General features: G+C 37.2%; 1 protein-coding gene across 8 annotated transcripts in view; it reads right to left on the minus strand.

Annotated features, from left to right (window-relative positions):
- The window catches only part of fra (neogenin protein frazzled), a 348,970-nt gene that overhangs the window by 39,512 nt on the left and 293,080 nt on the right, over nt 1-16,378 (minus strand). For 7 of the 8 annotated variants that reach the window (XM_071677936.1, XM_071677943.1, XM_071677941.1 and 4 more), the window contains 7 exons: nt 14,368-14,513; nt 12,710-12,858; nt 11,188-11,314; nt 10,006-10,062; nt 4,950-5,169; nt 2,585-2,888; nt 1,951-2,160 (listed from right to left, as the gene is read on the minus strand). In XM_071677936.1, coding sequence (XP_071534037.1) covers nt 1,951-2,160; nt 2,585-2,888; nt 4,950-5,169; nt 10,006-10,062; nt 11,188-11,314; nt 12,710-12,858; nt 14,368-14,513 — 1,213 coding nt within the window. The remainder of the gene's footprint in view (nt 1-1,950; nt 2,161-2,584; nt 2,889-4,949; nt 5,170-10,005; nt 10,063-11,187; nt 11,315-12,709; nt 12,859-14,367; nt 14,514-16,378) is intronic. The other variant, XM_071677937.1, reaches the window with a different exon arrangement.

Raw genomic sequence — 16,378 nt, forward strand, 5'->3', positions numbered from 1 at the left:
TAATATTCACAAGTCCCTAGTAAAATGACTAAGAACATCAAAATTTCATTTAAAATACAATCTACAACTTTCTGGAAAAAGCATATTAAAACAGACAAGTGACAAAGCTTTTCAAAGCAGCAGGTTGTGAAGAGCAACCACATACAGATGTCCTTTTTCAGGTATACCAAAGTGATTCTAGGAATTATCTGACACATTCCATGTCAGGATTACTGATCTCACTTTCTCTCTCAACAATACAAAGCATCTAGGTTACAATCAAAGGACTTTTCATAATCTAAACCAAAAACTATATTTTTACTCTTCTAACACACATTCATATTCTTTAACTTTCTTTTTCATTTCTCAATTTCCATTCATTTACATTCATATTCTTTAACTTTCTTTTTCATTTCTCAATTTCCTCAAACCCTTCACCATTTCTTTTTTTCCCATTGGTATTTTCTAGTCTAGGCCCAACCTTGACGATAACTTCTAATTGTGATAAAATTCTCGTCTACAAGAAAAAAAATCGTATGCATCCATCACTATCTATGCTAACTACCACCCTTAAAAGTTAGCTTGATATGGTCCACAAACTCTCAAAAGAAGATGAGAAGAAAAGGTCCACTGCAAATACATTGTCTATCTGCCTCGCAAGAGTTCATTACTGTCCAGAGCAAATGAGAGATGAAGGCCAAGTATGATATCCCTGCCATACTAAAAGAAATAACATGGTATATATCTCTCTGATGCCCGTTCCCTTCAGAAACTCCTTCAAGAGGGTGACCATAGCAAAAAGTCGCTCCATAACTGGTGACCTCCAATGCTGCTTCTTAGCCTTTACTGTCTCACCTTTAACAAGCTAATGACAGAGGGCAATGCTAGAGCAGTGTTTTCTGAGGCTCCTACCTAATGTTGCCACTGACTACTTCTATCTAATGTGTCTACCTAACGTTCCTACTAACTACTACTATCTAATGCTCCAAGAACATGGTGACAATGAAAATCTATGTCATTCTTTAAAACTAAACTGGAATAAGTTAAAAAAAGAATATAGAGAACAAAGGAATGTATATCAATCTATGCAAATAAAGAACATTTCTTTCTGGTCATATCATTGCAGCAGCGGCTGCTGGAGCAACGTCTTCCTCTTAACCTACCATTTGTGGCACCCCATCAAGGTTCTGTCCCACTGCCCATCAATTTCACTTCCATAACTGATCTTTAGTTACATCCAACCCTATTCACTCTTATGCCAATGATTCTGCCTTATATACTTCAACTCACACTCACTCCCCTCTTCATTTTCTTACTAATTTTCATACCAGCACTGAACAAATTACCTCTCTTAATTCTATCCAGTGCAACATCATGGAAGGGGAAAATAGTAACAAGGTATACTCGTGTCAAAACAATATCTCTACTTACATTTCTTTATAAATCTTACTTATTTCTTACCATCCAATGTCAAAAATCTTATCTATCTCAGCAATAACAAAATACCCTACTAACCAATTAAACTATAGTGATTAATGTTTATAATTAATATCAATACCACTGAGGGATATACATACAAATTTACCAAAATAATTTTTCTCTGAACTGAAGTAATTTCCATAATTCCACTCTGTATCTTGACTATTAAGCATGAACAACTGGGGGCACATAAAAGCCGTATAAAATCAGACCAAAAAAAGAAACTTCAGTACACAATAAATATTTTAAGGGGTAGTTAAGTAGACTGGAAAAAAGAATACACAAAGACGAATGCAGCTCTATACTGTTTATGCTTTTCATCTAGGGGCCTTGCCTTTAAGGACCTAGAAGGGATGTTTACTTGCATACTTATAAGCATGTTTCTCATTTTTTCCCCTTCTTTGCAATCCACTTTAGTGAACTTTACCCTAACTAGACAAATACTAATTTCAAAGACAATAAGTTCTTACTAAAATCATTATCCAAACTCACTCTTGAACTAGCAGCTTCAACAGTCACATTCTGAGGTTCTCTTGAAGGTACATCAGAAAACGTCTTGGCAGTGACCTCGTGAGTTGCATCCCCAGCACCATTGGCATTAACAGCAACAAGCCACACACTGTACTCTGTAAACTCATTGAGGCCTTGAAGGTCATATGATGTACCAGTGACCTCAACTTCATGCTCTTCTGCTGAGCCTACCTACAAATATAATTAGTCCATGAAGTCAAATTAGTATGCCTGGAAGACATTAATGACAGTTTAATGGGAGGATGAAATGAAACATATGGGGGAAAGTTATTGAAAAACGGAAACATGCATCAATTCATCACGAAGACAAGACAGTCAGATAATACTATAATTCTACTCTGATTCACACTGATCCCCTTTATCATATAAAAATACTATAAGCCTATTCTGATTCACACTGATCCTCTTTATCATACCTTATGCAGCTTCGAGTTCTATGCAATTTAATTCTTTTCTTTTGTGAATTTTGTATCATTATGAAAATCATCAAATGGGTTCAGAATACCTAAGCAAAATATAGTAAAATGGAACTAAAATCCTTAAACACTATTTGCTATGGTCTGGAAAGATTATCTGTGCAAACTTGAATACATACCTGCATATAATACATTGTATATCCAGTAATGGGAGTCTTTACAGTTTGTGGATGTGACCAAGTGACCTCTAAACTTGTTGGTGAAGTAGGTATGACCTTAAGATCCTCTGGTGCCGAAGGTAAATCAAGGTCAGGTTTTGTGTAAACAGGCACCTCTTCGCTTGAGGTTCCAACAATACCATCAGAGGTGTGGGCCACCACCCGAACCAAGTAGTTGCTTCCAGGAATTAGGTGACTAATTTGTGTCTTGTACTCATCTAGGCCCTCACTTGATGAGCTTGCACTAACATTCTGAACTCGCTCCCTGTGGTGAGCACAGGAATTTTCAGAAAAGGAAAATGCAGTTACAGTTTTACATTCTGGTTAGTCAATTGCATGTGAAACATCAATTGCTTGTGACACATCTTTAAGATGATGACAGTTCTAACTAGCAAATATTTTTCAGTATCATATATATATATGGAAGAGTATGTGTAATATCAATATCACTATCATACAACCCCAAGATCCCTTTGAGGATATACTCCACAAAGATGCAGAGAAATGATGGACACTTTTGAAGCAAGAAGTTCCTCATTGAGAAAGTACTTCCTTCCCACTGAGGATAACTTCCTATGTTATTTAAAGAATTTATGGTAAACATAGTAACATCTCATTATCCATACTTCTTAATACCCAAAAGCCTCTCCTGGGTTCACGAAGTGGTGTCAGAAACAAAACACAATGGCCCTACCTGCACACATCCAGTCTGCAGCTATAAGGTACAAAGTACTGAAACCTAAGCCTACCATCCACATCCTTGCTTCATGGACTACACTGTGGGTTACCTCAATCAATTTATTAACTCTGGCTTAGTCTACTGATAGCATGAAGCTCCCATACAGGCCACATGATATCCAATGCCACAGAAGCTGAAATGAGTGTATTTTTGAAGGATATGAGAGAGTGCCTTGGCAGGTATGATCCAAAGAGATCAAGTCTTGTTACTAAGCAATCTGAATACAAGGTTGGGTAATGTGGCAAGTGAGGGTATACCTTGGGGGATACCTGGACTTTTGGTAAAAATTAATACATGGGAAATCTTATAGATATGTGTGCTATATGAGGAATGGTAACCACAAATACATGGTACATAAATGGTGCATGTATAAGTATACATGGATGAGTGAGGCTGGAGGTCAATGGGTCTTAATGGTTATGTAAAGACAGACAGGTGTCCTAAGGAAAGATTTTGGATGTGATCATGCTAAGACAGGCAACAAGTGGAATACTTGAACTATTCTTGGCGGAGAGGAGTGTGAAAGTTTTTGATGGGTTTAAGAACAGAAGAAATGATGCATGACACAAGCTATGAAATCAGTGAACTTGGGAAAATGGACCCGAGAGAGATTGAGTAGAAAACAGCATAAGGTGAGATTACATGAAACCAAGACAGAGAAAGAGGGCAAAAGTTATTCAAGGAAGCAGTTCTTAAATAAGGAAGTACAAGAAAGGGTAGCTTGTGGATAAATGAGCAAGTTTATCGCTAAGAGAAAGAGAAAAGGGAAGTATATGAATCATGTCTGCAAGGAAAAAGTGGAAGTGACAGAAAGGGATACAAAAGAAAGTAGCAAGAGGCCTAGAGAAGGTATATGAAATGACAAAGAAGGCAAATAAAAAAAAGAGTGCAATGGGGTGATTAAGTATTGATGGACTTAACAGAATAAGAAAATGTTTTGGAAGGAGGTGAACAGCGTAAAGAGACCACAAGAACAAATGGGCTGATAGCGAGGAGAGTGAATGAGGAGATGATAAATGGCAGAGAAGATGTGAAGAAGGTATTTATCTATATCTTTCAGGAACTGCCCAATATGTCAGATGACAGGGAAGTGGAAATGAAAAATATGAAGATGATATTAGGCATGCAATAGGTAGGTCATGTAATGACTATGTCAGAGAGTGTTGCAGCCTGCATGTGAGCCAACAAAGGTGTAGTGAAGTGGTTTGGTTATGTGGAGGAAATAAGAAAAGACCAAATAACTTACAAGATAGAGTGGAAAGCCACAATGAAAGAGGCTTTGGGGTACTGAGGCCTTCAAAAATTCAGGAAGAAGAAAGGTGTGCATATGATGGAATGAATTAGGCTGATGTGGTATATGAGGGGGCCATGTGTCGAGCAAGGAAATAACATAAAATGAGGAGTAGTCTTTGGGGCTTGGCCGTGGATGGTAGATGCTGTTTCATTACTATGTATGAAACAGCTAAAGAATGGATCATGTGCAAATGAGGTCACTCTATTTGCTCCTAATGCTGCCTTGCTAAGGTGGGAAAGATAATTAAGTATATACAAAAAAATTACAAATATTGAGTTAATAGTATGTATTACCTGGGAGACCCCTCCTGCCTGTAAAATACTGAATATCCAACAATATGATCATTATTCTCTTCTGGTTCATGCCAAGCCAGTGTGATGAATCTGTTACTGGCAATGATGGCTTGGAGATGTCTGGGAGCTGATGGCACCAATGAATGACTTCCCTCAATGATATCCACAGAACCTTCAACACCACTGCTGTCCCCTGGTAAAAATCTGTCCTCTGCAATACCTGAAGAAAAACATACAAATACTTTATCTTTTTCACAAACATCATGCCTTCCTGATTCATATCCCTCCTCTAAGTCAATACAGAGTCACTAAACTTATTCAGGAAAAATCTTTGTACTCTGATAAAGCGATGTTAAGGTATGGCGTCGTGATGTTATAAGGCAAACATGTCACATAATGCGTTAACTGCAATATTTAGAAAATCAGAGGTACAAATCTAAACAAAATCAGTATAAGAATACAATAAAACTATTTATCATAACATCTACTAAGCAACGTGAAAAACTTACCTTTTCATGTTAGGTGGAGTGAAACTACTGTTGCAAAGAAAATATCCAAACAACATAAGGATTTCAAAAAATTATAAACGTGCCAACTTCAGAATATCTTTTACACCATTTCTAACTTTTATTGGGTTAATCTGGGATCTTTGACAAAAGAAGTGTCCAGCTCCACAAACAAAGTTATAAATTTTTGGTTGTCAATGATGAGGATTATCAACACATTAAGATAAGGAGGGCTACAAAATATTTTCATATCCATTACACTGGTTCGATACTATTGGAGATGCAATTTTCCATCAAGCTGAGGTTCAACTTCACATATGTTACTATTCACGGTAACATTTATGCAACAAAAAAATATGAAATTTAATCATGAATGGCAATATAAAAATTAGCCTTCTGCCCTATCTCCATTACACTTAATGTTGGTGTACATGCAAGTCAGATGAGTATGCTTCTGATAAGCTGTGAACTGGGCAATTTTACTAACACGTGTGAAACAAGCAACTAAATCTATATCATGTAACCAAGAACTAAATATATATTCCCAATAATTAGTTACACAATATCTATGTTATGTTTACTGAGACGGCTGCAGTTTTATCTAAGAATCATGTAATCTATGCACTCTAGAACATCTATCATGTTAAACATTCACTTTCCCCCATTGTATACGAGAGTTATATTAAGTCATCATTACACTTAAACTCTCCCGTACTGCTAACCATAGTTATAAACACTTGTCATGTGCAGTATTAACCTGGAATTAATTTTCACAGCTCTCCCCTATCCTTGCAACTAGTCTCCAGCCTTACTTTCTACACTAACTCCTAGATAACGATGCTGTTTGTAAGTACAGCCTTCACACCTTTGACACAAAAGCCTAAGTATCAAGCACGTTCTGGAGGAAATGGCCATCTTTATTCCATCTCTACTGTGAGATTATATCCTTTCATCAACTGACAAACAAACCAAGTTTACTACTGGGAATATAAAACATCCCCTAAGCAACTGCAAAACAATCCAGCATGTATGAAGGCCCATGCCTGCCTATATTACACACGTACACTACCAGGATATAACACACGCCTAAACAATTGGAAAACAATATAAAAACATACTAACATCAAATGGTATAAGGCTAGTCCAAGTGAAAGCGAGAGCAGAGTGGAGACATCAACGCAGTAAATCTTCAGATACACTGTGACCTGTATCAAGACCACCGAACCTTCTTATCAAGTTTAAAGAACTCTCTCCAAAACTCTGTATGTGATCTACAGATCTCAGCACCTCTAATGCACTTTTTACATTATCAGCGGTAAAGGAATTGTAGAACATGAATGACAGAGCATGAGATGTGGACACAGTCACCAAATTATGACTTAGAGGATTATCTTTCATAAGTATGAAAGTAAAATGGCTCTTGGCAACTTATGGTTGCTATAGCAATCCTACTGGCGGGCTTTTAAAAGCATTAAGTTTAACTATGAAACTCTGTCCTGTATAGGAGGTAAACCACCATTAATCCATGCACAGGATCCATATGTAAATTCTATCTATCTATCTATCAATCTATCTATATCCCTGATGCCCACTCAGGAACTCCCTCAAGGGAGTTGCCAAAGCAAAGGAGTTTCCTTGTATGGTGAACTTCAGTGATGCATCTTAGCCTTTTTGCCTCACCCTTAAAAAATCACTGGCAGCAAGCAACTCTAGCGCAGTATTTCCAGAGGCTCCTACCTTATTTTCCTACTGACTACTATTACTTAATGTTCCTACCTAGTATTCCATCCTTCTAATTCTACTTAATGTTCCTACCTACTACTTCCATGTAAACTATCCTCTTTGGCGAGTGCACTTTTTTCATGGCTACAGCGAAGAACAGGAGAAGAACAGGAACATCAAGGAGATGTTGATTATGTATTCCCATTTTTCTCATTTATGACCAAGTTTGCTATGCTGTGATTCCGTGTACATGCACTTTTCCAAGACGGCATCTCTACTGCATAGTGAGGAAGGCCTGGTCTAATAATATATTCATCAGAAGCTTTCAAAGTCTGTACCACTTACTTCTACTATAAGATTCATATATAGGTACTTGTAGAGCACTTAAAAGATCGTGCCATGGAGATTCATTTGTCAGAGACAGGACAATCTAAATCTTAATCAGAGCTCTCAGTGGCGGTGCAAGTCATTTCATTCCATATCTTCAAGTGATTCTATGTACTATTTCATCCATTATTATGCATTACATTTGACAGGTATATTACACATGACAACTAGAAGCTACAATCATCTTTTGTAAAGACTTCTCTCATGAGCTGGAGTTCCCAGCCACCACCCTGCAAAGCAGTAAAAGGGCTTTGGTACTCATATTCCTAATAGGAACTTGTTACCTTGATAGACGGTACTATAATTTGCAATAATTACATATCTCAAACAGGCACTAAAGAAATATATTTCATGGGCCTAGCATGAAAGATGGAGATACTCTATAATATTCTGTCCACTCAGATCTCAAGTATGCAAGCAATAAGCAGTGAAAACTTCAAAAAGAAGTCTAAATGATTGGCTTAAAATAGTTCTGGATGAATCCAACAGGCAGACAACTACACAATGTTTGTGGCAGCAGAAAACAAAAGGTACTATAAAAAAAGCTAGCTCTGCCTCAGGTGAAATCTCAACAAAGGTAAGTGTACAAAGGTGCTCTTTTGTCTCCTTCAGTCCCTCTTAGTCATCCTTCATAGACTTTAAGCAGGGTGGCCTGCAAAGAATCTTTTCAAATTCTGTTTAATTACTAAGTACCTCTGGATATTCACTTGTCAGTGATGAAGTAATTACACTAATACTCCGATCATCACTCAGGGCACATTTCTGGAAAGTGGAGCATTGAGCGAAACAGCTCTCTACGGGATCAATACACCATTGCATATGTGATGTGTTTCTCAATGTTATTTTTTACCTTAGAGATATATACTATCTATGAGGGTTATAGGTATAAATGCACACATTATTAGAATAACATATCTTTAGTAATTAATGAATAACATATAAACAATGTACAGTACTGTATCATGAATGACAGCCGTCTGATGAACATTGACAACTGTATCAATATCAGTGAGACAGATAATGTGTCAGTGACACAGTGAGTGAAGGAAGTGGGAGGCGGGAAGCATTGGATATCATACAGCTCTGCCCCAGATGTAGCTAATCCACCTCTGCCTCACTGAGGTTATGTCTTGGGTGGTGATGAAGAAAGTGGTGATGAAGGGGGTGGTGGTGATGGTGAGAGGGGTTGTGGTATGTGGCGAGGTGGTGAAGCATGTTTCTTCGGTAACACTAGCTACAGCACTGCTAGATGCTATCAAACATTTGATGTCTACCCACAAAAATGACTGAGAAAGAAGAAAGTGTGATTACACACCAGGTTTGGTGTCATGTGCTCCTCACAACAGCAGACAGTCAACCCACTACCAGACCCACCACTTAGCCTAGTTTCACTTAGTCTACCTTCCAAACAAACTGCTCCTTGAACATGTCACTTTAGTTGCTGTTAACTACATGTTCGTTATGGCAGAAGCTTCAATTCTTTCTGCATTCTTGATAACGATCTTAATTCTCGAAGCAGCCAATCTGAAAGTATTACCGACACTGATCTGATGCTCACCAGCTTCCAACCCCCTAAATGCTTGTAACTTTACATCCAAGGAGAAGCTTTTTCTAGACAGTTTAAATGCACTGGCAGCACTAAAACTTGCAGACCATCTTCCAGACATGATGGGTAAAAAATAATCACTATTTTGAAAAATTGGTGAGTCAACAAGAATGTGTGCACAGCGTGAGTGCAGCAAAAGTTTGTACTGAACTAAAGTAGGAGAGCACTCAGCAATGAGTGGATGTGAGCAAATTTGAGTATGGTACTCTGATTAGCCAAGTGAGTATAAACGAAGAGAGCTACACTAATTGTGTTGTGAGTGTTTGATCTCATGACTTTTATGGATTTTCATCATTTCTTTCTCGTAAAGCTAGAGCTCTAAGATGCAAGCAAAAGCATTATAATGAAAAGTGCCCTGCATTTGCATAAATTCCTCTTTCTGGCATGTGATTCTCATATGGGAAAAACAACGAGGAATAGCTGAAAATTTTAACCACGGAAATAGGCCAACAATGGTTCTATGCCTTTCTTAAATTGAAAATATCCTACCCCAACAGAAATGTAGTATGGATGATCAAATAAACCATCTAACTGGGGACAATGAGGTGAAATGGATGCAATTCTTTGTTTAAGGTAGAGCTATTACTTCCACAACTGTACTACCATACTGAAAAACTGCTACTTGATCTATTACATGTAAATACAACACGCTTCGATCCGGAATTAATCATACTTTTGCTTCCAAACACCAATAAAGGACAAAGTTTAAAATGAAGACTTTCATTTACTGATATATAACTTAAACACAACCCATCACATAAACTGAGCTACTGATTGTATCATTATCACCAAAATATTCTAAATACTCATTTACTCACTAACCACTGTAACCAACCTTCAAAGATGGTGCTGCTCGTGATGGTAGCTGTTTGAGATGGTGGCATTCTCCTTCCTGAGGATGACCCAATACCGCTCATTATCAAAACACTGTTTTCCTATCAGTATCAATGGACAAAATTCTTTTCTTTCTATACGAGTAATTCACATTTTAGCGAATATATCGGTGCTGATCAAACTTTTTATAGCACTGCATATATTCGTCATATATGCTTAATTCTGAGAATGGACAAATCTAAAAGCACTGCCAAGATACCTTTAGCTGTATATCTTTTACTCTTAGAGCAAGATAAAAATTTTGCCCAAGTTCCAAAAGATAGTAACAGTAAATCCTAGAGCTTTTTGCCTTTCCCAAACATGCCACAAAACTCATGCACACAGATCTACCAATAAAGATAACACCAAAGTTTTGAGATATTAAACATTCCAGTTTCTAGCATTCACATAAGACGTTAATAGTATGAAATGATAAATGAATCATCCAACAAGTCTCACAGTAAACAGTATTATTCTTAACCATTGGTGCACTAAATACAGCATCATTGAAAGTCTGGATAAGAAAGTTTGGCTAATGGTTTTAAAATCATAAAGTTTGCATACTGAGATAAAACTTATCTCTAAAAGCAAAATAACAACTTGCAGCAAATTAAAGAACAAGCATATTGCAAGTAATGAATATGCTGTAACAAACACCACTAAACATATTTGAAACTAAAGACAATTTTACCTTACAGCAAGCCTATGTTTTTTAAACATAAATATACTCTGCATTTTATTTCACATTAAAAGTGGTAAGAGGTAAGTTGGGGAGAGTATGTAATGATGATCTTCAGATTTGCAACTCTAGCTGTTGGCTTCTGCCCCTGATGTGTACGAGCAACTCAGGAATGTAGTTTGCTAGGTAAACTACAAACCAATGTCACACTGGATCAGTGGATAAGGTAAATATACTTGTCTACTGTAGGCTCAAGAGGCCAGAGTCTCAAAATTATGTGCTGTGGCTAGAGCACAACACTGTGCACGCCACCATTTTACCTTTGCAAAGGATATGGAAAATGCAAATTCTGAATAAATGCTTTACAATGCTTAATAAAACAGTTACAAACAAAGAAAAGTTTGAAACAGAGTAACATTTTTAAGCTACACATTACCTACTGAAAATGATTACACAAATGTTTACCTGATTTCAGAACGCGCAGCCGTGCTGCTGCCTGTGCATCTCCAGCAGAGTTATACGCCATGCACTGGTACATTCCTGAGTCACCCTCAACAAGTCCAAGGATTTTCAAGTTGTTTCCACTTACAATCTGGAAAGAGTTGATTTACACAAGAAACTATAAGAAAGATAAAAATGCCCTTATCCTTAATGTTCTAGCCAGTATGTAAATATATCAATGAAAAGCCTGACACTGAGAGAAGCTTTTCTCTCTGGACTGATAAGATGGTCTTTCCCAAATATGACAGTAAACTTTATCTAGGATTACTATGGTGAGCTATTCCCACCACCAATGACTGTCTATATTACAAATTTATGACTTTCCACCATCTTTGTGTGGACCATTTTCAAAAGTTCTAGCTGAGTAAATACAATATTCAACAAAGTACAAAACTGCTCATAGCTGCTATGAGGTGACCAAGATGCTTTAGTGATGCCAATGCACACTGGCTGATGTGAAGCGTTAAACTCTGCACTCGAGTAGTTGCCTGGTCAGATTCTTCAATATCCTCAGTTTCACTAAAAATTCTGTCTCTTTTTACTCTCCTACTCTTCAGATCACCATCATCAGACAGCTTACTCAGCTCATTCAAATCAATGTGTCAATAATTCCACATTATTGAGGGTTTCTAGCAATGTTGCCCAAGTGGGATGATGTATTTGGACCAGAGTATTGATCGTCAACCACAAAAGAGTTAATAGGAAATAAGAAAACAGCATACTGAGCTAATGAGCCAACTCAGAATTACAAGAGTTCTTATCATATAATGATATCTTACAACAGATAAGTGATCTCACCCATTTTGAAGAAAATCAACCAAGTCAAGCATGATAATAGTCATAGGCTATAGTTTGGGAAAGAAAGATGCATTAATGACAGCACACTCTCAGACAGGAGGAGGTTCAGAGGTCATAATTGAGCCAAAATGGATTGAAGACTATAAAAGCAGATTAAAACATGATGTACTTCAATGCTTTAAGAATATTTCTAGTTAGCTTAGCATACTTATTTCCCTACTGCTACTTCTTATCTGTACAAAAAACTACATAGATTCTGCATATTTCTTTCTAAATATACAACGAGGAGGGTACCTATCTACCTATGAATTCCATCAATACGATTTTGCCAAGTATGATGCATTTGCTAGCATGTAGTATTCACCCCATATATTCCATATATTCCTAGTTTAAAAAGTGGTGTTGTTTTCTCATACATCTGTCTATCTTGGGTTCATTCAAAACTGTGCTATGTGGCCATATTTCCTTTGAAATTTTTAGCGCCTAGAACTAATTTCTAATCACACACGGCAAAGTATTAAATATTTTCCTTCCATACCATTTTCCTAATGAAGGAACTGAGAAAAGAGCCAAATGAGGATGTTTTATCCTCTACGGCTCAGTCATTTGTATTGGACACTACCCCACTCACACAGGATGTAACAAACATTTATGAAAGAAAAGGAGTACATTTGATGTCTGCACAAACCTGGAAGTATTCTGTTTCAATTATCAATTCCCCATTCTTCAACCAATGGACTGAAGGTTCTGGTCGACCATATATTTTACACTCTAGTTCTACATCTTCTTTCTCATATGCGATAGTATTCACAGGTTTTCGCAAAAACTTAGGAGCAACTGAAAAAGAACAAAAGACATGTTACATTACAAAACTGGTTACATGTCATATGTCTTTAATGGATCAGTCTGTCATTAATCAGATTTAGAAAGAAAAAAAAAGGGCTGTCATACCTGCAGATCATGCTCATGCTTTAAATCAAAGTTCTCATGTGAACACAGAGTAAGGCAAATAAAAGAGGGTGAGAAAAAGAAAAAATACTGATATGATTCACCGAAAACAAGAAATTTCTAAGAGGAAGCAGAATAGTTTGAGAAGGAAAAAGGTGCAAATGGGGATGTCAGTGAGGAGCAAAAATGATGAAGTAACAGAAAACAAATGTGAAAGATAACAAAAAGGAGGATTTCAAGTGTCTTGGATGAGGTTGGATGTGAAGTAAGAGAGTCCCAGTGAATAGGAAGATAAAAAAGAGAAGAAGCTATACACAAAATCATGTACCTACTATCTATGCCTTTTTACCTTATCATTATCATCAATCATAATGTCCTCTGCACTGCAGAACAAAATACCTTACTCTATGAACTTCATGCTATTTAGTATCGAAGACATGTGTAAAGAAAGTTAATGGGCTTGGATGTGCCCAATGGACATTGGATCTTGTCCAATCATAATGATGAATTGTGTCATGAGCGTATCACACCTTTATACTAATTAATCACTTTCTGCCACATAGAAGCAGAATGAATATATTAAGCTGGGTTCAACAAGTGCATCTGCTACACAGCACTGGTGCCTTGAAGGAGCAGGGGGAAGAAAGTAAATAAATGATAAAGCTTGAGGCCATACACTGCTACAGCTTGTAGATTAAGTTAAAATAGGAAACTGTGAAGAGATATAAAACCAGTGCATAAAGTGATTAATAAAACGAATAACAGAGAAAGCTGATGCCTAGAGCACTAATTGAGCTTACTGTAAGGAGCAAAATGATAATGATGGACTAAATGTACAATAGGGATATGTGGTGGAACAGTGTGCATGTAAGCAGAGTTCAAGCATAAAGGAATGTATGAGGTGAGTGCAGATCTATGATGGTTGATATTCAACAAGAACAATCATGCTTTATATATACAGCAAACACAGTTGAAAGTAAGAGCAACTTGACTACTGAAGCCTGCAAGCATACGTGTCAAATCTTTAAACAAGTGGACTTCCAATACTGATGTTAGGGTGATTTACGTAAGCTCTCCTCTCTATTCAAAAGTTAAGTTGAAGATGGCATTTATGATGCATACAAACAAATGTATGATATAAAATACTGATAAAAACAATTCAAAGAAGTTAGAAGTTTTCATGGTCTTTTGGTCCATTCTGCCGAGTACAGAATTTACTGAAAAACAAATAGAATATAAATATTCTAAGTGATAATTTATGTTTAAGAAAGTCAGCATCACAACTAATGGTTTTAATGCCTAAGTGGTCATGTAACCTTCCTATGGGTCCAATGTATCGTCTGTTACTGACAGAAGGCAAAATGAAAGATTCTTAGATTCTCATTTCCTTTTTCTCACCTTGCACTTGGATATGAGCTACAGCATCTACCGAGTCTTCTCTGTTTTCAGCTCGACACATATACGTTCCACCGTCATCTTCTTTTAATCCTATGATCTGTAAGCTTCTTGTTGTGCCCAGGAACAAAAATCTGGTGTCTAGATCACTGCAAAAATGATGTGCATTAATATCTCATATAAACAATGGGAATTTTTCAAAATGTAAATCAACAAAATACAGGCATGCTGCAATACATATCTAACTTATTGCATCCATAACCAAAATACTTTGATTCAATCTCTTAGCCAAGAAGGGATGGTGGGGTTTAATATGGTTATGAAGTTCGCTGTGGAACCCCAGGATCCCTTTTATAGGTACCTGCAGGTTCAAAGATGCACTCCATATAGTAGCGTATGGTGCAGTGGGTTCTTATGGGATGGTAAGATCCCTAATGAAGCTGAAATCTTATCTGTCTGCTGACAATGATAAAGCCTAGTCAAAGATGTCTTCTTAGTCACAGAGTTACCACCTGAATGTGGAGTTCAGGGATAATTTGCAGTATAGGCATTTCCGAATGGGTAAGGGATGGTGTGAGTGATGTCTATAGGTTTTGTTTACCCGATTCCATTCCACTGAACAAGGAATGAAGTAATGATTGCAAGGTTGAGATAGATTTATGTTAGGTTTTCTAAACATTATCTAAAGCTCTTTTGGCAAAACATAGATCTGCCATCTGCAAAAATATTGAGGACATTTTCATTCTTATATTAGCATCCATTCTGATGAGGGCCTTCTGTATCTATCAGAGTAAATGGATCAATTCTTCCTTACTGCATTTTCTCCCAAAACAGCATTTCACTGGTGCATCAAACATGAAGCTAAAAACTGGATGTGTGAAAAATAATCTAATGAAGCCTAATATTCAGTATTACTGATGTGTGCTACTTAATCTCATCAATTCAATTTATTCCATGAACATCCGACACTCTCCAGCATGTTCAGGCATCAGCAACTCAAAGCAGCTGTAACTCCATCCTTCCATTTCATCCTTAGTCTCCCTCTCCTTCTTGTTCAGTCTACTTCTGATATACATATATATCCTCTATGTCAGTCTTTCCTTAATTATCTTCTCCACATATCTAAAACATTTCTGCACACCCTGCTCAGTTCTCTCAAATATTCTCTGCCTACTATCACACCTCTTTCTCTCTCTCATATATCATACCTTACTCAATCAACCCTCCTCACACCACAAATTATCCTCAAGAATTCCATTTCCAACACATTCACCTTCTGTGCTTTTGCATTTGGGACTCACAATTGGCCTCTTTACTGCTGTTGGGACTACTTTATAATCAAACGTACCCATCTTTGAGGTGTTGCCAGATTCAACCTGTTAAGAGGTTACACCATGAGTGAAAAGTCACCTTTGGTGAGGCTATAGCACTAGGAGTACAGATCTATCTATCTATAGCTCAGATGCCTGTTCCTTTTTGGAACTCCCTCGAGAGGGCGGCCATGACAGTAGAGTCTCCATAACTAGCAAACTCTAGCGCTGCTTCTTTGCCTTTAGAGCCTCACCCATAACAGGCCACTGGCTGAGGGCAAGTCTTGGGCAGTGTTTGCAGAGGTTCTTACCTAATGTTTCCACTGACTACTTCTACCTGATGCTCCTGCCCAATGTTCTTACCTACTACTTCTACCTAATGTTTCTACCTAATGCTCCTAACTACTACTATCTTATTGCTCCTACCATCTTGCCAAAAGGAAGGGTTAGCAAATAACACTCCCCACACGAAAACTGAGAGTTACAAAGAATGAGCTATGTGAGTTAAGTATTGTCAAGTGCTATGTGTGACAAGGAGAGATTGTATGTTTCAGGACAAAATCCCAATAGTCCATATGTGGGTGAGGTAGAAAGAAAAATACAATTTCCCAATAATATAAATAAAATAAATAAATACCCATCTTTTACCTCACACAAAATGACCTCTTTTTCCAAGCACTTTCCACAAAGTACACAGAGTGGTG

Source organism: Panulirus ornatus, chromosome 26, assembly GCF_036320965.1.
Source record: "Panulirus ornatus isolate Po-2019 chromosome 26, ASM3632096v1, whole genome shotgun sequence".
In the NCBI taxonomy this organism is placed as follows: Eukaryota; Metazoa; Arthropoda; class Malacostraca; order Decapoda; family Palinuridae; genus Panulirus; species Panulirus ornatus.